The sequence below is a fragment of the Myotis yumanensis genome, unplaced genomic scaffold, assembly GCF_028538775.1.
Source record: "Myotis yumanensis isolate MYYU_CA2020_CCGP unplaced genomic scaffold, mMyoYum1.0.hap1 SCAF_1, whole genome shotgun sequence".
In the NCBI taxonomy this organism is placed as follows: domain Eukaryota; kingdom Metazoa; phylum Chordata; class Mammalia; order Chiroptera; family Vespertilionidae; genus Myotis; species Myotis yumanensis.
In genome coordinates this window covers 196,807,877-196,830,699 of record NW_027223752.1, presented here as the reverse complement: position 1 = coordinate 196,830,699, position 22,823 = coordinate 196,807,877, and the positions used below count along the sequence as shown (strand labels likewise).

Genomic DNA, 22,823 nt, shown 5'->3' with positions numbered 1-22,823 from the left:
GATGCCCACTCTCACCACTCCTGTTCGACATAGTCCTGGAAGTATTAGCCATTGCAATTAGACAAGAAGAAGAAATAAAAGGCATCCAAATTGGGAAAGAAGAAGTAAAACTGTCCTTATTTGCAGATGATATGATATTATACATAAAAAACCATAAAGATTCCATCGAAAAACTATTAGACTTAATAAATGAATTCGACAATGTAGCAGGATACAAAATTAACGCCAAGAAATCTATGGCATTTCTATACACCAATAGTGAACTAGCAGAAACAGAGACTAAAAAAGCAATCCCATTTACCATCGCACCAAAAAAATTAAGCTACCTAGGAATAAACTTAACGAAAGAGGTAAAAGACCTCTACTCAGAAAACTACAGGACGTTGAAAAAAGAGATAGAGGAAGACATAAAGAGATGGAAGAACATACCATGTTCTTGGATTGGTAGAATCAACATCATTAAAATGTCCATACCACCCAAAGCAATCTATAAATTCAATGCACTTCCCATTAATATATCAAAGGCATATTTCACAGACCTAGAACGAACTCTCCAAAAATTCATCTGGAATAAAAAAAGACCCCGAATAGCTGCAGCGAACCTGAGAAAGAACAAAATAGGTGGGATCTCAATACCAGATATCAAGCTGTATTACAAAGCCACTGTTCTCAAAACTGCCTGATACTGGCACAAGAACAGACATATAGATCAATGGAATAGAATAGAGAGCCCAGAAATCGGCCCGAACCAATATGCTCAATTAATATTTGACAAAGGACTCAAGAACATACAATGGAGTCAAGATAGTCTCTTCAATAAATGGTGTTGGGAAAATTGGACAGATACATGCAAGAAAATGAAACTAGACCACCAACTTACACCATACACAAAAATAAACTCAAAATGGATAAAGGACTTAAATATACGACAGGAAACCATAAAAAATACTAGAAGAATCCAAAGGCAACAAAATCTCAGACATATGCCGAAGCAATTTCTTCACTGATACAGCTCCTAGGGCAGCTGAAACTAAAGAGAAAATAAACAAATGGGACTACATCAAAATAAAAAGCTTCTGCACAGCAAAAGAAACCATCAACAAAACAACAAGAAAGCCCACTGCATGGGAAAATATATTTTCCAATGTTATCACCTATAAGGGTTTAATCTCCAACATTTATAGGGAACTCATACAACTTAACAAAAGGAAGATAAACAATCCAATCAAAAAATGGGCAAAGGACCTAAATAGACACTTTTCAAAAGAGGACATTCAGAAAGTCAAGAGACATATGAAAACATGCTCAAAGTCACTAATCATCCAAGAGATGAAAATCAAAACAACAATGAGGTACCATTTCACACCTGTCAGAATGGCTATCATCAACAAATCAACAAACGACAAGTGCTGGAGAGGATGTGGAGAAAAAGGAACACTCGTGCACTGCTGGTGGGAATGCAGACTGGTACAGCCACTATGGAAGACAGTATGGAATTTCCTCAAAAAACTAAGAATGGAACTCCCATTTGACCCTGTGATCCCACTTCTAAGAATATATCCCAAGAAACCAGAAACACCAATCAGAAAGGATATATGCATCCCTATGTTCATAGCAACACAATTCACCATAGCTAAGATCTGGAGACAGCCTAAGTGGCCATCAGTAGATGAATGGATTAGAAAACTGTGGTACATCTACACAATGGAATACTATGCTGCTGTAAAAAAGAAGGAACTCTTACCATTTGCAACAGCATGGATGGAACTGGAGAGCATTATGCTAAGTGAAATAAGCCAGTCAAGGAAGGAAAAATACCACATGATCTCACTCATTTATGGATAATAAAGACCATTATAAACTTATGAACAAAAATAGATATAGAGGCAGAGCTGCCTCAAGAAAACTGTCAAACTACAGCGGGAAGGCTGGGGAGGGTTGGGGGGCAGGAGGGAGGGGGGTAAGAGATCAACCGAAGGACTTGTATGCATGCATATTAGCATAACCAATGGACATAAGACACTGGGGTGTAGGGGAGGCTAGGGAATTGTCAAGGGTGGAAAAAAAGGAAACATATGTAATACTCTTTGTAATACTTTAAGCAATAAAACAATTTAAAAAATTAACAAAGTCCAGCTTATTCATTGTCTTTCATGGATTTTACCTTTGATGTTGTAGCTAAAAAGTTCTTGCCATACCCAAGATCATCTAGGTTTTCTCCTACATTTCCTAGGAGTTTTATAGTTTTGAATTTTACATTTCTATGGATACTTCACTTTTGAGTTAAATTTTGTGAAGCTTAAAAGGTTTGTGTTTATATTTATTTATTTTTTGCATGTGGATGTCCAGTTGTTCCAGCATTACTTTTAAAAAGACAGTCTATCTATTGTATTGCCTTTGTTTCTTTGACAATGATTAATTGACTGTCTTGTGTGTGTGTTTTTATTCCATAGATCTCTTCTGTTTCATTGATCTTTTTGTCTATTCTCTTGCTAATACCACACTGTCTTGATTACTCTAGTTTTATAATATGTCTTGAAATTGGATAGTGATCATCCTCCAACTTTGTTTTTCGCCTTAAACATTGTGTTGGCTGTTCAGAATATTTTGCCTTGCCATTAAACTTTAGAGTCAGTTTGTTAATGTCCATGTAATAACTTGCTAGAATTTATATCAGGATTTTATTGATTCTTGGATCAAGTTGGGAGGAACTGACATATTGACAATTTTGAGTCTTTCTATCCATGGACATGGAATATCTGTCCATTTACTTAGTGTTTTAATTTCGCTCATCAGAGTTTTATAGTTTTCCTCATATAGATCTTTATTTTATTTTGGGGGCACTATTATAAATGATAGTGTTTGTAATTTCAATTGTTCATTATTGGTGTATAGGAAAGTGATTGAGTTTCCCATGTTAATCTCGTATACTGTATCCTTGCTATGATTTCTTATTAGTTCCAGAAAGGTTTTTTTTTTTGTACATTCTTTCATATTTTCTACATAAAGTCACGTGTCTCTTAATGATGGGAATATGTTCTGAGAATTGTATAGTTAGGCTATTACTCATTGTGTGAACACCATAGAGCATACTTACACAAATTTATTTATATGCACCAATACTGTAGGCAGTTGTATCAAGGGCAATACATGCATGGAACATTGTCTTGGAAATTTTATGTCTCCCATCTAAATGTGATTCCGTTAATACTTTAGTGTTAAGTTTTTTAAATGTTATATAAATACAAGTATAGATTTGGAGTGACATTAATTACTATGTTTCATATTTTGTTTTGTTTTGATAGCAATCTATTAAATATCAAAGTATCTTACAAAATGACTAGATGACTGTAAAGAAAAAAGTAACCATAGCAAAATATTTCTCACTTCTCCTTCCCCGTTAATGCTGCTAACAGTTTATTGCTATAAATTATAGACTTTTAAATAGAAACTCAAGTTTTAAAATATAGTCCTCTCGTTTTCCTAGACTATTCTTAAACTTCCCAAGTTTCTTTTAATAACTACTTTAGAATGGAAAGCATAACCTCTTACCTAATGCTTCACTGTAAAACTGGTCCCAAAGCTGAATATCATATGGCTCGAGCCAGAAGTCAAAGAAAAGGGAAAGCATTACATTTTTTACTCTCTCCAGGAAGGTCATTCTGTCTGTAAGTCCCCCCATGACAACAGGGACATAGGAAGGTGGAGCTGGGAGTTTCCCACAGTATTTCTCCACAGTGCCGCCCATAAAGAACCTCAGTGTGTACACGAAAGGGACTTCCAGCAACTCAGCAATCAGCTCTCCACAGGGCATCACAGGGTCTATAACCATTACATCGTAGTTGGTTTCCCGGAGTTTCTTCATGATTGACTGGTTGTAGACTACACTCTCACACAGAAGTTTTAAATGTCCAGTTACTTGAAGAATAAATTCTTGCATTTTTCTTGCTGACTGCCAGCGTGACAATGTTGGCATGACGTTAGTAGCTAAGTCTAAGAAGTCATTTAGTATATTTGTAGTAAAATCTCCATCCTGAGGTATAGGGATCACCTCGAAGTTCAGTGTGGAAGGCTTACTGTAGTCAATGATGAGCGAGTCTGCAGGAACCAACACAGTCACCTCATGCCCCCTGTCCGTGAGATTCTCCAGAATGATCTTTAGATTGAGCCAATGGCTCATGTCACAGGGCCACACCAGGACCTTCCCACAGGATCCAGAGCCAGTGCAGCAGAGGTGCAGCAGCAGAACCGCTGAAATCCACTTCTCAGACAGCATGGCAGAGTTCTTGCACCCACTGCGCTGCTGCGGGTGAATATTTGCTGGGCACAGAGGTGAAGTGGCAATTTAAACATAAAGTTAAAAATTAATTGATCTGGTGACTGACAGATGCACAGAACTTTGTCAGTGTTGTTGACTGGGCCCACTACAACATGATACTTGTGCAGGAGAAGATCTGAAATATTTAAATATTTTGTAGGCAATGTTTGCAGTATTCTAGCAGTTTGCTTTAATTATATTAAAATAGAAAAATATTTTTAATTGGCAATTTTTAAAATATAGTAGAGTAACCCATTTTTTGGATCTAGTAAATAACATGGTATATCTTATGGAACAAGATGATTGATAATTTGGGGAAACATAAAGTATAGGTTTTGTCAGAAAGATGATTACATGCTGGTATTGCTGGTATGTGGATAAGACATATAGTACGTAATAACAGGAGGAATATACTAAATATAGTGTTTCAGGGCACCAGAAGATGCTGTCACTCCACTGTGAAGAAACTTAGACAGAGGTTCAGGTTGGACGAGGCATTTCAGCTGAGCCCAGATGGCAGGGTGAGAGGAGGGTTCTGAAGGTAAATGGAGGAAAAAGAATGACCATAGGGAAATCATGGCCACTTAAGTGAACATCACTTCAGTATGTTTAGAGTTGAGGTTAACACAGAGCAGTGCAGAAAAAAAAACATTAATTTTTTTCCAAATTGAATTTATTGGAGTGACATTGGTTCATATAATTATATAGGTTTCAGGTATACGATTCTATAGCCCAGCATCTGTATATATTGTATTATGTGTTCACCACCCTAAGTCAAATCTCCTTCCATCATCATCTATCCCCTTTCTACCATCTTCTACCTCCCTCCACCTACCTTTTCCTCTGATAATCACCATACTGTGAGCTTTCTCTTTTTTGCTTAATCCCTTTGCCTTTATCACCCAGTCCCTCAAAACTCTCCCTGCTCTGGAGCTGTTAGTATGTTTTCTGTGTCTATAAGCTTCTTTCTCTTTTGTTTGTTAGGTTATTTGTTCATTAGATTTCAATGTAAGTAAAATCATATGGTACTTGTCTTTTTCTGACTGGCTTATTTCAATGAGCATAATATTCTTCAGGTACATCCATACTGTCACAAAAGGTAGGATTTTCTTCTTCCCCTTCTCCTCCTCCTCCTCCTCCTCCTCCTCCTCCTCCTCCTCCTCCTCTTCCTTCTTCTTCTTCTTCTTCTTCTTCTTCTTCTCCTTCTCCTTCTCCTTCTCCTTCTCCTTCTCCTTCTCCTTCTCCTTCTCCTTCTCCTTCTCCTTCTCCTTCTCCTTCTCCTTCTCCTTCTCCTTCTCCTTCTCCTTCTCCTTCTCCTTCTTCTTCTTCTTCTTCTTCTTCTTCTTCTTCTTCTTCTTCTTCTTCTTCTTTTCTTTTTTCAACTGAGTCATGTTCCATTGTATAATGCACCACAGATTTTTATTTACTCATCTACTGATGGGCACTTGGGCTGCTTCCAAATATTGGCTATTAAAATAATATTGGAATGAAAATAGGGGTGCATATATTCTTTCAAATGAGTGTTTCTGGATTCTTTGGATATATACCTAGAAGTGAATCACTGGGTCATAAGTTCAATTTTTAATGTTTTTGTTGAAACTCCATATTGTTTTCCACAGTAGCTGTACCAATCTGCATTCCCACCAACATTCATGAAGGCTCCCTTTTCTTCACATGCTCGCCAACATGCTGTTTGTTGATTTATTGAAGATAGCTCTTCTGACAGGTATGAGGCGATATCTCATTGTGGTTTTAATTTGCATTTGCTTGTTAATTAGTGATGTTGAGCATATCTTGGCCTTTTGTATGTCATCTTTGGAGAAGTATCTCTTCAGGTCCTTTGCCCATTTTCTAATTGGATTGTTTGTTTTTGGTGTTGAGTTTTGTAAGTTCTTTATAAATTTTTATGATAATGACTAGCAAAATCATGAAATACAAAAGAAGGAGTAGCTATGGGAAGAGTTTTTGATCTGCAGTGTGTGAGTTAGCAATTGCACAAGTCTGTGGAGATACCAATTTGACCCATGAACACTTCCATTTCAGGAGAGAGGGAGGGTGGTAAATTTAGAAACATAGATTTTTGTATCCATCCATCCATCCATCCATCCATCCACCCATCCATCCATTCAAATTGTCTCCAAATCCTTGAATATGTCATTCCTTCAAGAAGCAATTTTAGCATAAGTATTTGCCAGATTCTATACAATGCACAAGAAATAAAGAGATAAGTAAGATACAATTCCAATTCAAAAGGAGTTTACAGATTATTGCAGAAAATGAGTCAGTTAAGCCAACACTTATTGTACACCCATAAGGGAGATGGATCTGAGGTGGTAAGGGTGAACTGAGGAGGGACAAAGCTTGTGAAGGAAGTTGTTTGGTGGAGGAAGGAAATGAAGAAATAATACTTTAAGTCTCTAAGGATGATATTTAGCTGGTTGAAAAGTATCATTGGGAAGTAAAGGATAATATTAATAATTCTGTCTTCTAAGTGTGACATAGTTATATCCAGGGTTATATTCAATTATAAAATCATATTCAATCCATTAATTTGAAAGAGAAATATTATTGAAATTTCAAATTCCTTGAGAATGTTTCTGTTATATTGAAAAACAAATATCCAGAGTAGATTTGTTTAGAAGTTGCAAAGATAAATCTAGGGTCAGGAATTGGGGAGATTTACTCTTTTGCACAATTAGGCGTTGCATAAGTTCTGGTGGTAACTGGTAGAAAGCAGAGTCCAAACAAGCCTCAGAAACAAGAAGATAGGACAGGGCTATAAATCCACTAGAAGAACGTTGAGGTTATGTTATAATCTTAGAGGATGAAAGTCCTTTTATACAAGATAAGTAACTCAGAAATGATAAAAAAGGACTGATAAACTTATCTACTCACTATATAACAAGGTTCATGATACATTATAAACAGCACAAACAAAGCTGGAGAAGAACAATGACATATAATACAGCTCAGATATTGATCTCAAAATAAATGTATTATTGGATAAATATCTAAGTTACTTTATTATATAAGAAAACTAAAGACTCATGTTTCCTAGAGAATTCCTTTGCATAAATTTAGAGCTATAGACATGTTTTTATGTCCAATAGAAATATTTAAAATTCTGGATGAAATACAAAATTGCTAAGAAAGTAAAAAAATCATACTTATTAAACAAAGTAAAAACAGGAATTCTGACGTACAAACTTTTACCAAAAGAGGACTTGTTTCATTGAATAATACACAGTATGTGTCAGGAGTGAGAGAGTAGGGAAATCTGAATGCTTACTAGTCTCCCCAGCCCACACATACATTCATGTAATGCTAGATTCCCAAGATCAGTCCTCACCTGTACAGATGAATTCCTTACCACAGAAGTTACAGCGAGGAAAATCTCTGGGTTTCACTTAGCATTCCTTCCTTAAAATCCTTAGCACAGTCAGCTATCATGGATTTCCAATTCACAGTCAAACTAGAAAAGTCTCTTTGAAGAAATTCTGACCCTGGGCTTCAAAGGCTTCTCCCAGAAAAAGTTCCAAGTTGAATAAGCAGCTCCCTTTTACAAGGAAACAGGGCTTCATAACTGAGAACCAACATAGCAACAGGCACCAGAAATACAATCATTTGAAATATTATTTGCAAGGTTCTAGTTAGTCAAAGGTTGAAGTAGTTCATTACTGGCGCATTATTAGATAACATAATATATTTTTCCTAGAAAAATATTTTTTCTAGAAGGTAATCTTTTAAATGGTACTTTGAAAGATGTTGGGAATATAGATATTTGATCCATTTGACTTTTCAGAAATATTTTTAAAAGTAACAGTTTTCCTGAAGACAGAAAAATGATGTATATTGAAAGTGCATATATTGATAATATACATAGTAGAGATGGGACATGCTACACCTATAAAAATGAACTACAGAGAGAAATTTTTCCCAAGAGAAAATTTCTTTATTCCCCAAGAGAAATCTGGGTCTCATATTTATAGGCCCAGATATTAGTCTGCAAAATGTGTTGGAAAGAACAACATTTTTCTGTATAATAAAACTGGTGTCCAACAACTTTGACATATAATGGATCAAGGCTGACGTTATAAATGGATTTACCAGACTTCTTTGGATCTGGCTAGCCATGTTAATACTGAGAGTTTTTCCAAGCTGGTTGTTATATCGTCCAGTAACTTGATGTTAGTCCAGGTGGGAGAACTTACACCACAAGTAGAGGTAAATGCTACCAAAGTGTTATTTTACTCTTTTGTTAAACATTGATAGCATGTCACTGGATACTAAAGTGCAAAAAAGAGAGTGCATAAATAGAGGAGGAAGCAAGGTAAAGTTCTAGGATTTAACAAATAGAGTAAGTCAAAACTAGAAGTCTTTTTATTAGTTTTCCATCATTGAATGGCAGACCACCCAAAATCTTAGTGTCTTATAACAATACATTTCTATTTAGCTCATGGTTCTGCTCAAAATTATGATGTACATTAAGCAGAGCTGTTCAGGGCTGATCTAGTTCATGGTCATATAAAAATGGGCCAGCTGATCATAGATGACAGCAGTTAGCAAAAGGCTAGCTGATTTTATAGGACATCAATTATATGTTTTGCTGTAGCCTGGTTAACATCTTTGTGGGTGAATATCTTGAGGCTATGTATCCCTCACCATTTAACCTTAACTTATGCCAGTTAAGTTAAATCACAAAACAAAAGGTTCACAAAGCAGTGAGAATAAGATTATACATTCCCAGAACATCAGATTACACATTCTTCTCCAGGGTATGTGGAACATTCTCAAGGATAGACCATATACTGGGTCACAAAACTAGCCTCACCACTCTAGAGGCCTGGTGCATGAAATTCGTGAGTAGGTATGGTCCCTAGGCCTGGCCTGCGATCAAGGCCATCTTCCCCAGCTGCCAGTAGCTGGCCCCACTCCCTGCTGCCACCTACCCCTGGTTCCTGTTCACCATCAGGTGAACAGAGCCTGCTGACCAGGGGAGGGACCAAGTGTTTGGCTGTTTCCGCCAGCTCGCCGGCCCCAACCCCACCGTGGGTCGCCCTTTGTGTGTAGGATGACCAGTGGGGGAGGGGCCTTGGCCTGGAACTGGCCCCATCCCCCGCCATCCACCCGCGATTGCCCATTGCCATTGGGTGATGGGAGCCTGCCGACAGGGGAAAGGCACCGCAAGGTGGTCAGTGTGCCTCATAGTGACTGGTCATGTGGTCATTCTGGTTGTTTTGCTGTTAAGATCAATTTGCATATTACCCTTTTATTACATAGGATAGTCTGGAAGTTCTAGCCAGAGCAATCAGACAAAATAAACAAATAAAAGTTATCCAAATTGGGAAGTAAAAGTGTCACCTTTTGCAGATGACATGATTCTATATATAGAATACCCTAAACACCAAAAATCTATTAGAAACAATAAACAAATACAATAAAGTTGCAGGATACAAAATCAATATACAAAAATCCACTGCTTTCCTATATACTAACAACTAAACTTCAGAAAAAATAAATGAAAAAACAGCAACTTCTTTTGCAATTGCAACCAAAAGAATAAAATACCTAGGAATAAACTTAACAAAGGATATGAAAGACCTGCAATATACTGAAGTCTATGAAGCATTATTAAAAGAGGTTGAAAAAGACACAACAAAAAAGAAAGATATTTCATATTCATACTTAAAATGGCCATATTAGTCAAAGCAATATACAGATTTAATGAAATCTCCATTAAAATTCCAGTGTCATTTAAAAAAAAAAAATAGAACAAAACGTCATCAGATTTGTATGCAACCACAAAAGACCCTAAATAGCCAAAATAGACATCCTGAAAAAAAAAAGAATAAAGCTGGAGGTATCATACTACCTGGCTTCAAATTATACTACAAAGCTATAATAATAAAACAACATGTTATTGGCAGAAAAACAGACACACAGATCAATAGAATAAAATTGAGAGCCCAGAAATAAAATCACAGGTATATGGGCAAATAACTTTTGACAGAGGAGCCAAGAACACACAATGGGGAAAAGAAAGCCTCTTCAATAAATGGTGCTGGGACAATTGGAAAGCCAAATGCAAAAGAATGAAATGATTACAGTTTGTACCCATGTACAAAAATTAATTCAGAACGAATCAAAGATGTACATATAAGATCTGAAATAATAAAGTGCATAGAAAAAAAACATAGTACTAAACTTATGGACCTTGGTCATAGAGCACATTTTATGAATTTGACCCCAAAGGGCAGTAAAGGCAAAAATGAATAAATGGGATTATATCAAACTTAAAAGCTTCTGCAGAACAAAAGAAACTGACAACAAAACAAAAAAGGTAACTGAAAAATAGGAGATGATATTTGCAAACAACAGTTTTGACAAAGGATTAATATCCAAAATATATACAGTTAAATGAGTCCTCACTTAACATCATCAGTAGGTTTTTGGAAACTGTAAGTTTAATTGCAATGATGTATGATTAAACCAATTTTACCATAGGCTAATTGACATAAACAGTAGTTCTATGCATATTTCTGATCACAGAAACATCAAAAACTTACAAATGAAGACCCAAAATGCTTCTAATATTACATATTGAGTTAAATGTGAGCTATATGCATATTTAAGAATGATTAATAAAAGCAAGTAAGTTAATTATTTTCAACCTACTTATTCCAACTCAGGGTCATGGTGGCTGGGGCTCACCCCAGCAGCTCAGGGAACAGGGCAGGAACCCACCCACTCTGGACAAAGGAGGCCACTCCATCAGAGGATGCACACACACACACACACACACACACACCGCTACCTCACTTAGACTGGGACAATTAATTCACCTAATGTGCACATCTTTGGTGCAAACAGCGACCCCTGCTGGGAATGTATAATATTTTCTCTCATTGATTATGACAAAACAAAATTGAATGAAACATTACTCAAGAACCTGCTGTATTTCTAAATTGCTGTGACAATGTAAACAGGCAGGAGAGGCCAAAAGCACCTGGGCCTGGGCCTTTCATGCTTTTCCTGAGAATGCAACCTTGTATAAGGCAGAGCAAAGTTCTGCACCCAGGACCAACCGTGCACTCCTCTATGAAAACTCACAGTTCCTACCAAAATATTTAAAAAGATTTTAAACTTGCAAAACAAACTGTGTCACAAGAATGTCACAGCAGTATCCTCAGGAAAGATGGATGCGAGAATTCTCACAGGACACACCAGATCACCACCCACAAAGGCCTTGCTTCTTTCTCTTCCTTATGCATGACTTCCAAAATTAAAATTAAAATTCTGGACATTCTCAAGCAGCTTACTCCTGGGAACCATACGTTTCTTTATGTAGAAAATTAACTATTTCTAGGTTCTTATCTTGTTCAATGACATATTTCGTGAGGACAGCAACTAATCTTTCTGAGTTTCTAATGCATTGTGTCTAAAATGCATATAATGATCATTCTTAGATGTTTTGTTGTGGATTAGCAACATCTGCAATGTACCTATCAAAGTGCTTGGTACCAAGCAGGTGTTTAGTAAGAGTATTTATTGTTAATAATAAAGATGGTACAGTTAGCAAAGGCATTAATTACCTGCAAAATCACTGAATAATTAGTGCAATATAAGGGATTCTTGATGGATCACAAACTGAACAAGAATGACAATGTAATTATGTAACTTTTACAATTAAAATGATTAAAGGATGCATTAAAAAGCCAAAAAAATAAAAATAGAAGTGAATAAGAATGAAAACTAAGATTAGTTTTCAGGAGTTACTCAGTATCTGAAAAAGTCTGGAGAGTAGCCTTCATTAGAGAAGGAACCAAGAGACTGATAGTCACAAAGGTATATACCTTTGTCAAAATAATCCACACTGTAAACTTTATGTAATTTTTTTAGCCATAGATCAATTATCCCTTAATAATAAAAAAATGGGATGACACTATACATCAACAGCATGGTTACATTTTAAAAAAAGAAAAAAATCTTAATGTTGGTAAGAATGGAGAAAAAGTAGAATTCCAGTGGATCACTGGTAGGGTTATTAATTTATACAAGCACTTGTGAAACTAGATTTTAGCAGTACCTACTGAAGCTAAACATCGGCATATGCTATGGCCTAGCAATTTCACTCTTATAAATAAACCCAGCAGTATGGCACATGTATATTTATAAAAAAATGTACAAGAATGTTTATAGCATTATTTATCATAAATAGCTAACACTAGATAGTCTACATGTGCATCAACAGTAGAATGTATAAGTCAAATGTGGCGTATTAATTCAATAGAATCTATATAACTGTGAGAATTAACAAATTATAATTACATGCAACAAATATATTATTATATTTGCTACAATTAGACAAATATAATACACATGATGTTAAATAAAAGAAGCATCATGGGACTTAGAATGGGAGTACATAATGTGTGGTTCATTAATACAAAATTTAAAATCAGGCAAAATTACTTTATGGTGTTAGAAGTCAAGAAAGTGTTCAAACCTAGATGGGGATGGGGGCTGTAGAGGCTGGTATGAACAATGAAGAGGAATTATGGGTTGTAAAAATATTTTGTTTCTGGATTTGGGTGCTGGTTGCATGGGTGGGTTCATATTGTGAAACTTCAATGAGTTGTAAATGTTCAATTTATGTTTTACTTCAAAAGAAAGTTTACAGAAAATTTAAGAACACCTCACAGCACTGACCACAGCAAAGCTGTACATGAGTAGGAATTAGAAGACTCATGTGACAGAAGATGAACAGAGAGATCCAAGCTTTCCAGAAAAAAAGGATGGGAGGTCTGGAATGGGGCTTAGAATGGAAGTGGGACACATTAAAAACCAACAAACAAAATACTGGGCTCCAAAAGGGAGCGAGAGATCGCATATAAGTAAATAATGTTGGGAGTAATCTAGACCATTTCTAGGAAAGTGGGTTTGGGGGAAAACGTTTAGAGGCTTTTTTGTTTCCATGGGCTGGAATAGGTAGCATTACTTCTAGGAAACTATCTAACATAGATGGAAAGAGAGGCCGGCATAGAGCCAACATGGTACTGACAGGTAAAAGTAGGCTACACTGGCCAAGTAGTGCATAAGTTAGTACTGGGCTTTCTGTTCTCCTGATCTGCAGTGCACTTGGGAAGAGAGAAGACTGGGAAGCCAAGACACAGGCAAAGTGGGGCCATCCAAGTTGCCTTACCTGTTTAGCTATTTTCACTACAGTGTTCAAGCCCTTTCCTTACTATAGATACAGCAAAGGCTAGTCCCAAATCCTATGCACATAAGAATTTTCTATATGTTGTGTGGGATATCTCTCAATTCAAAGGTCAGGAAAGAGATCAGTGCAATCTGAAAGTGCCACATGGAACACTGCACCTGGGTAAGATTTATCAATAGATTCATTCCTGGAAATGAATAGCAGTGATGTCATATTTTGGAAACATGCCTGTTCCATTAAGTGTTAGAAACATATTTAAAATTGAGTTGATGATCATTTTTATTTGCTTCATCAATAAGATTTAGGACCTCCTCCTTGATAAATAAAACAGGATTTTTTAACTAGTGCAGTTATATATTTCCTTATTATTTCCTTTTCTTTCCTTCAATATAGATATTTGGGTTTTTTTTCTTTACCACTGTTAATCATACTGTTTTTCTGGTTTATTTTCCCCACAGAACTGAAGCACAACTATTGAAATGAAAATTGCACGGAAATTTTACATGTTATTAAATCTCCTGTATTCAAAGATAATATTAAATATCAGGTAATCACCCTCCATTTCATAATCAGTTTACAGTTACCAGGTGTCATTAATACTTTAAAAATATAATTGAAAACAAAATACAAATTGGATTATGCCAGTTCTTCCTGACAATATAATTCAAATAGTTTTAGTAACATGAGGAGCATGAAGGATTTAAGTAAATAATACACTGAATTTCTCAACCTGTGGGATTTCTGAAATAGATCATCCTGTGAAAATGAGAAGTTGGGAACACGCTTTCTCACACATTATATAATTTGTCCTGGCCTTGCCTGAGATCACACAGTTAACAGGTAGAACTTGAACTAAGAATCTTATGTGCTTTTCAAGACCCTTCACAACCTTACTGTTTGTAATCCCATTATTTAAGGTATCTAGACAATTAGCTTATTCAGTACCTACAATAGTCAGTATGTGATACATATATGGGTAGTGATAATTATTATTGAACACATTCTGGATGTCTTAGAAAATAATCATGTGACTAACATCTAAATTTACAGAAGAATACATTTTTGAGGCATATGAAATTTGGAATTAAGAAATAAAGAAAATATAGTTAAGATGAATTGTAAAAAATATTAAAACAAAATTTTACTTTCAAAATTCTAATTACCATATCTTCAAGAGTCTATGAAAATTTTAGTTAACTTGCATATGTCTTATTTATATATATGACATGTTCAATATTCTCCCTCTAGAGTCTAGACCAATTCTGTGAAGAATTTCAAAAGTTTAAGTGATGGAAAATTGGATGAAGAATATTCTAACATCAAGGAAAGAAAAAATACACATATGCAAATCCTACTTGTGATGGATACGATTAATGTTAAATTACAGTAAAAATGTTACTGCCTGTATGGCTTACACAGGTCTTTGTACTTGTTCTTATCTATGCCTGAGAGTTTTTCCTCCAGGGAGCCTTTTGGCTGTCACCCTCACTGCCCTTGGGTCTTTGTTCAAAGGTCACCCTTTCATTAGAGACCTTTCCTGACTATCCTATTTAAAAGTGGAATCCTACTCCCAGAACAATCCAGTTTTTTTTAAGTCTACCATAGAGCATATATTATACTTTAATATTCTATATATTTTGCCTATTTATTTTGTTTATCATTTGTCTTCTCTTACTAGAATGTAAGCTTATGGGAATAGAGATTTTGATTTGTTTGCTAACTCTTGTATTCATAGTACACAGAAAAATTTTAGAAACTGTGTTGTTGTTCAATAAATACTTTTTTTACATAAAGAAAGCAAGCTGGAAATGAAGAAAAGATGGAAGGAAGGAGGAAGGAAGGAAGGAAGGAAGGAAGAAAGGAAGGAAGGAAGGAAGGAAGGAAGGAAGGAAGGAAGGAAGGAAGGAAGGAAAGAAGGAAGGAAGGAAGGAGGGAGGGAAGGAAGGGGGAGTAGATGAAGGCAGGAAAGAAAATGAAGAGAGGGAGAGAGAAAGGAAAAGAAATCAAGGAAGAGAGGAAGGCCAAAAGTTGTGTAACAACCATTTTTTGAATATGGCCTTTGTAAGAAAGTACCATTGATGGAATCAACTATTAATTCCTGCTGTTAATTAATACCTTGAATACTATTGCTAGATCTAGAGGGGGGGAAATGCAGGGAAGAAGAAATTAGAAAAATAAAGGAAAGAAGGCTCATAAAGAACAGAAAGAGAAGTAAATAGGCAGTCAGAACTGGCCTTGACAGTTTGCATTATGTTGCTTAATCCTCATAAGGAATCTGAGAAGCAAGGAAAGCTGAGACTTGCCAAAGTATACTGAAAAATTAAGTCAAAGACACCGCTATCCCAAACACTCAGAGGACTCTAAGGATGGAGAAATAGTGAGAGGCAGAGAAGGGTATAATCTCAGGTTTCCCATGTTCAACCCAAGTTTTAAAAGTTTCCTGTAAAGAAAAGATTGGAGAACCAAGAAGGGAAAGTAAATCATGTATCACTTCAAAATGTTTGCCAAAGTATTTTCTGGCAGTGTCATAATTTATCCTAGTAAAGGTACTTCCATTGATATTTGAAGATTGATTTACACATTGAAAAGGTGTTTCTTTTCACAATATTATTTGCATTAATAGCATACTTATTAATACCACCATTTCATTGTTAAGGAATATATCCAAAAATAATGACCAGTGATTTGTAGGAAGATATAATAATTATATTTACTTCAGTTTGGCATATGCAGTGGGATGAATATCTTTTACTGTATTTACAAAAAGAATAAATAAGGTATTAAGAGTCATTAATAAGTGGACATTGTAGAGACTTACCTAGAACTTTGCTGTAGTACACATTCCATTCTCCCCAGTAGGACTGAAATATATAGTCTTGCAGAGGATAAGATATGGCATTTTTAACTCTTTCACCAAAGGTCATCTGGTCAGTGAGCTCTGACAAGGCTGCGGGTACATAGGAGGCAGGTGCGGGGATTTTCCCACAGTGTCTCTCTACTGTTGAGGCTGGAGAGAACCTCAATGTGTACATAAATGGAATTCCTAATTTCAGAGCAACCAGGTCCCCACAGATTGTTACTGGGTCGGCTACTAGCACATCAAAACTACCTTTCTGAAGTTTTGACATTAACTTGGGGTTATTTAATACTCCATCACAGATTTGTATGTTAATTTGAAAAAAAGTATCTAGGAGTTTTCCTAGTTCTTTGTAGAAAGTCCAGAGTGTGAGAGGAGTTGGTCTATGATCTGTCCACAGCATAACCATATGTTCAATTAAGGAATCTATATTACTCTTTGTGAAGGAAACAGGTATCACCTCAAAATTCACAGGAGAATCAGGATTGGAGTTGATGAATAAAGTTGCTGATGAAGCCAGTACAGTCACATTGTGATTTCTTTGAGTTAACTCTTCTAGAATGATCTTAATATTTAACCAATGGCTACCATCTGTTGGCCAAATTAACACATTTCCACTTAAAATAATTTCAGTCAGAGTCAAATTAAAAACCAGCAGACAGACAAACTTCTTAGGCATGGTGATAGCCATTATGGAAGCCAATCTACTGTAGTTCTTTTCAGATGAAAAGAAATTTTGAGAGTATATTTATGTAAGTTTTTTTCCAAATAAAGTAATATTTTATGTAACAGCTACATTCATTCATAGGTCACTTGATCTACAGATGAAAAGGAAAAAAAATGTAATTAAAATTCTTATATGCTTTAATATGATTATTTCAACAACAAAAACAAATTATGGTCCTACTTTAAAGAAAAAAAAGGCAAGCAGGTTATAAGCCTAGTATCTGTATACTCTGTGATAATAACTATTATTTATAAAATGTGTCTCCAATTTAATATATCTTTCCAAGATCAGGTTTAACGAAAAGTAGCACTTCTAATTGCTAAAGCCACTTGGTCAAAAACAGATATACCCTCAAATTGTATGTCTTTATTATAAGGTATTTTTACATGCAAAACAGATTAGCCATAGAAAATTTGCACCAATTAGAATGTTGTCCTTTAAATCAAGTTTTCATTTTAATTTCTATCTGTTTACTTTAAAGGGAATAAAATAGAAATAAAACTCATATTTAATCATATTTGGAATATAACACTTACTGAAGAACATTTAGTTCCATCTGTATAAAATTACCCTAGAGTAAAATTTCTTAAACTGCCTATAATGCTATTTGTTTGAATTGAGAATCCTTAAAACAACATTTTTGTTTGGAAGTTCTTTCTTACATACTTTCCACCCAAAGACATGCCCTGACTTCAAGGTCTCTTCCTCCTGTGCTTCCAAAGCAGTGCCCCTGACGGCTAGGATTTCCTCCTGCTTATTTCTCATTGCCTCTAAGATTTGGAGGTAGCCTCAGAGACCACAAAAGCCTGGAAACCAGCCTTCATACTGTTTTAGGAATATGAGTTTCAACTCCTTAGTGACTTTAAAGTTTTAGCCTCACATCAGGAATTCAATTTTATTTGGCCTTGATGGACATTTAGTTAACTCTTTTGAATGCTTAACTTTACATGTATATAGATTTATATATATAAACTGAGAATCTTTCTAGAGCTTTCATTTTAGCCCAGGTCTGCCATCAAATGCTTCACCACTTTCTTGATTATAACCTCAGGCAAGTTACTCAGCTTTCTCGTTACAAAATGGGAGAGAATGATGATGCCTATTTTCCTATAGTTGTGAAGACCGAATGAAATAATGCATGCCAATTATTCAGAACAGCATCTGTGTGCCATAAATGTTAGCTATATAGGATATTGTAGGAAGAGAATTTTACATTACAAATGACCAATTTAACCAGATCTCACACCTTTCATTCCTCTCATGGGGGTGCCCAAGTTTTGGTGCCAAGGGGAAGCAGCGTTTGCCACCCTAAAATATGCCTTTCGGGATATTAATAATTTTAAGCTGGATATTTTCAAGAAATGAAAAACTCAAGAAAGACCTTTGGCTTTCTTCCCAAGTGCCTAAAAGAATTAGATAGATGACCTGTTCGAAGCACCTAGACATCATCACCAATAATTGGTTTACTATGACCAGTGTTTGGTAGACAGGGAGGAACCTAGCAAGGCACCTTTGATCAAAGTCTGCTCTGTGTCTTACTGTTCAAGATGGCTCAGCAAACATTTATTTACTGAAAATTTGCTTTTTTAACTCCATGTGAATTGCCTCCTACTCTCTCAAGTCCCAAACCACACCACCCTTTTCACCTTAGCTCAACATGACTTGTGTGCCCAACTGCCTGATCTGTCCAGGGTCTCATATTCTATAGAACCCCTGTATGTACATACATAATAATTTTGGTCATTTTCTACTCTTAATTTGTCTCGTGTTAATTTGATTATTAGTCCACCCTTTTATTTTGGTCACTTTGACCTTTTATTTTTAGGTTCATAATATGAAATTCAAGATTATACCCACAAAAATTATAACCTCCATTGTCTTTCCTTAAGTGGGAGAAAAACAAAAGAGTGACAGCTCTTTGGGAATTTTGCATGCCCCGAACAAATTCCGTCTTGGATGTCATGCCTGTGGCTGCTATCCAGCTCATGCATCATTGTGGAAAAGGTAATGCTACCAACAGTTATTTGAAAAGTTCTAAAAAATCAAGATTAAGTTAAATTTAAAAATAGAGGAAGAAAGGAAAGAAGAAAGGAAGGAGGAGCGCAATGGGAAGACTAGAGGAAAGGGGGGTGGGGAGAGAAAGAAAAAGAAAGATCCAAGCCAAAATATATTATTCATTAGGGAAAAGACTTTAATACATTTTTCTCCTTTAATATGTTCAGTGTAGCCCTGGCCAGGTGATTCAGTTGGTTGGAGCATCGTCTTGTACACTAAAAGGTGGCAGGTTTGATTCCCCGTCAGGACCCGTGCTGGAAGCTAAAGATTGATGCTTCTGTCTTACATTGGTGTTCTCTCTCTCTCTCTATTCTTTTCTCTCTCTCTCTCTAAAAAAAAAAATCAATACATTTTTAAATAAATAAATAAAATGTTCACTCTACTGTAAATAAAACACTTTGGAAATATACAAACTCAAATTTGTTTAATTTCTATCACTTTATTTTATGTTAATTACCTGTGGTCTGTGACTACTTAGTTCATGCAAAGATTTAAATATTATGGTCATAATTTTTTATTTTTTGGATATCTGTTTTTTTTTCTATTTAAATTAATATATTTGCAATACAATTTATTGTTATTATAGATGGCATTCTCAGAAATCATTCATTTAATTATTTATAATACTACATTAGGTATTTATAAAATTTTAACATATAAAGATTACTCATACAAATAAAAACCTGTTTGTTTTTATAGTGGCCAAAGTATAAAACTGTTGGTAGCAATAGGTAATGTTTATGGATTATAAATATTTTTTACTGTCATTAAAATCCCACATTATTCTTCCTTAAATGTTTCCCTAATTTTTGTGGATTTTTTGTTGTTAATACAAACATAGAAACAAAATTTACCTGGTTCAACTTTAAACAAATATATTGAAATCTGTAGCAGGTATTTCTTTCTTTTAAAGAGAAGCTTTCTTAAGACTCAAAAGCTATTCTCAGGCAAATTTCTCCAGGCAACAGAATCAGAGACTTGTGCTTAAGGGACTAGCAAGTTCCCTAGTGATAACATGGCCCAATTAAATTCCAGTCAGCAAACTGAAGTAGATGAGAACTAGAACTGCAGATTTCAAAGGCTAAATGCACTGAAAGGAAGAAGAAAGGACCCAAGAAAGTTTAAGCCAAAAATATTCTAAATAATTGCTAGATTTGCACCCGAAATTTTAAAAGAAGAGAAAAAATTTTCTAGGAGCTTTGGTGTCAGAAAAACTTCAGTTTGAAAACTATTTTCTCAAACTGGTAGCTATATAATTTTATTTTAATATGTTTGCTATTTCTAAGCCTCAACATTTTTATGTGTAATAGTAGTTTTTTTCTTCACAAATTTATTGCAAGGATAAAGAGATGTAATACAAATGAAGCACTTATTACAATATCTGTGGCACAGGATGAGATCAACAAATGTTAACTACTATTGCTAAAATGATATCCAGGAGTCTGAGCCAAATAACTGTGACTTGAAATAAAAGAAGTAATTTGACATTATAATATCCAATTCCTAGCAATTAGCAAAGATTAAGGACTCACTTTGAGGTTCTAATTGCATGACACTGCAGAAAACTAATCTTACAGAATTGTTTTGTTTATTTACTCAAGTGTGACAGCCTGAGACCTGAGTGCATATGGATTCTTTGCAATGACTTTGATTAGAGCAGTCAAGCTAAAGCAAAAGTAAATTCAATTACAAATTGGAAATGTTATTTTTACACATGAGTTCTATTTATCATTCACATTTATCATATGTACAAAGCCTTGCACAAAAATAAATTACTCTGCGATGTCAGTGCTATTGCTTCTTACCTGGTATTAGGAGTATGAGTGTTCAATGTCCCTGGGCATCAATAAGAATGTGTTTTAGTAAAACAAACTTAAATAGTCATGCTAAGTCAGAAAAGCATAATTTGATTAGAAACATGATATTATCAAAATCAGAGTGTTAGGAACATTTTTTGAAATCTTCATTACATTCCCATGAACTAATTGTTAAGGAGTATTAGTCTCCTGTGAAGACTTGAAGAATAGTGAGACCGAGTGGTTTTATTACCAGCATTAACTTACCAGCACCATACAATGGAACGTGTGATACTGAGACTGCCAGCATGGGGAAGGTTTATCTGGGGATAATCTCACCAGGATGAATAGGAGCAGTGTAACCATGATAGCCATTACTTCAAGATTGAGAAGGAGCAATTGATAAAAGTTTAGATAATGAGATAAAAATGGGGACATATCTAGTGAGCAAAGAACTCCCCACTTACCTTCCTCTATTTTATGAACTGAGACAATGCACAGACTCAATGGGACTGTTAGTTCACTCCATGCATGAGGAGATTAAAGGGTTTTTGAAATATTAACAGCTTCATTGGCTCATGTAATGACAATTTCGACATCCTCTAGTTTTCACTTTTAGCCCCATGATGTTGACTATTTACTGCTATCATCATAGGATAGTTTATAACCCTCATAATAGCTATGCTTATTCTATCTGAATGACAGGATAAATAGGTCTCTGTTTACATTTCCAAGAGAAAATCCATTCTTTTAATCTGGGGGCAACTATTTAACATAGCTAGAGAAGGTGATGCAGCAACTAGAACTAACACTAAGACACTCCTTACCAATAAACTCATGCTTATATGGTCAATTCATTTATAAAAAAGGGTCTAAGAATATATAATGGTGAAAGGAAGTTTCTTTAATAAATGGTGTTGGGAAAAATGGACAACCATATGCAAAACAATAAAACTGAACACTATCTTACAACAGACACAAAAATGAACTCAAAATGGATTAAAGACCTAATTATAAGGCCTGAAACCATAAAATCCCTTGAAGAAAACATAGGCAGTAAGCTTCTTAATATTGGTCTTAATAATGACTTTTATGGCATTTGAAACCAAAAGCAAAGGCAATAAAAGCAAATATAAACAGTGGGATGACATAAAACTAAAGAAGCATCAGCACAACAAAGGAAACCATCAACAAATGAAAAGGCAACCTACTGAATGGGAGAAAATATTTGCCAATCATAGGTGTGATAAGTTGTTAATATGCAAAACATATAAACACTTATACAACTCATTAGCAAAAATATGTGGTAAAAAATGGGCAGAAGATTTGATACTTTTCTAAAGAAGATATACAAATGGCCAACTGGTACATGAAAAGGTGCTCAACATCACTAATCATCAGGGAAATGCAAATTAAAACCACATGAGATATCACCTCACACCTGTTATAAAATAGATAAGTGTTGACGAGAATATGGAGAAAAGGGAACCCTTGTGCACTGTTGGTGGGAATGTATATTGGTATAGCACTTTTGGAAGACAGTACAGTCATGTACCACTTAAGGATGGGTATACATTCTGAAAAATGCATTGTAGGGAATTTTGTTGTTATGCAAACATCATAGAGTACATTTAAACAAACATAGATGGTGTAGCCTACTACAACCCTAGGTTATACAGTATAGCCTATTGCTCCTAGGCTACAAGCCTATACAGCATGTTTCTGACTGAATACTGTAGGTAATTATAAAACAACTAGAGGCCCGGTGCACAAAAATTTGTGCACTCAGGGCCGGGGGGGGGGGGGGGGGGGGGTCGTCCCCAGCCCGGCCTGTGCCCTCTCAAAGTCTG

The 22,823-nt window shown here is 35.4% G+C and overlaps 1 protein-coding gene across 2 annotated transcripts in view; it reads right to left on the bottom strand.

Moving 5' to 3' along the window:
* Positions 1-17,104, bottom strand: part of LOC138995114 (UDP-glucuronosyltransferase 2A2) — a 33,258-nt gene extending 16,154 nt beyond the window's left edge. Inside the window, exon 1 of one of the 2 annotated variants that reach the window (XM_070395511.1) lies at positions 16,357-17,104. In XM_070395511.1, coding sequence (XP_070251612.1) covers positions 16,357-17,086 — 730 coding nt within the window. In that variant the 5' untranslated portion in view covers positions 17,087-17,104. Of the gene's footprint in view, positions 1-3,552; positions 4,277-16,356 lie in introns of those variants that run through there. The other variant, XM_070395502.1, reaches the window with a different exon arrangement.
* Positions 17,105-22,823: the final 5,719 nt, after the last annotated feature.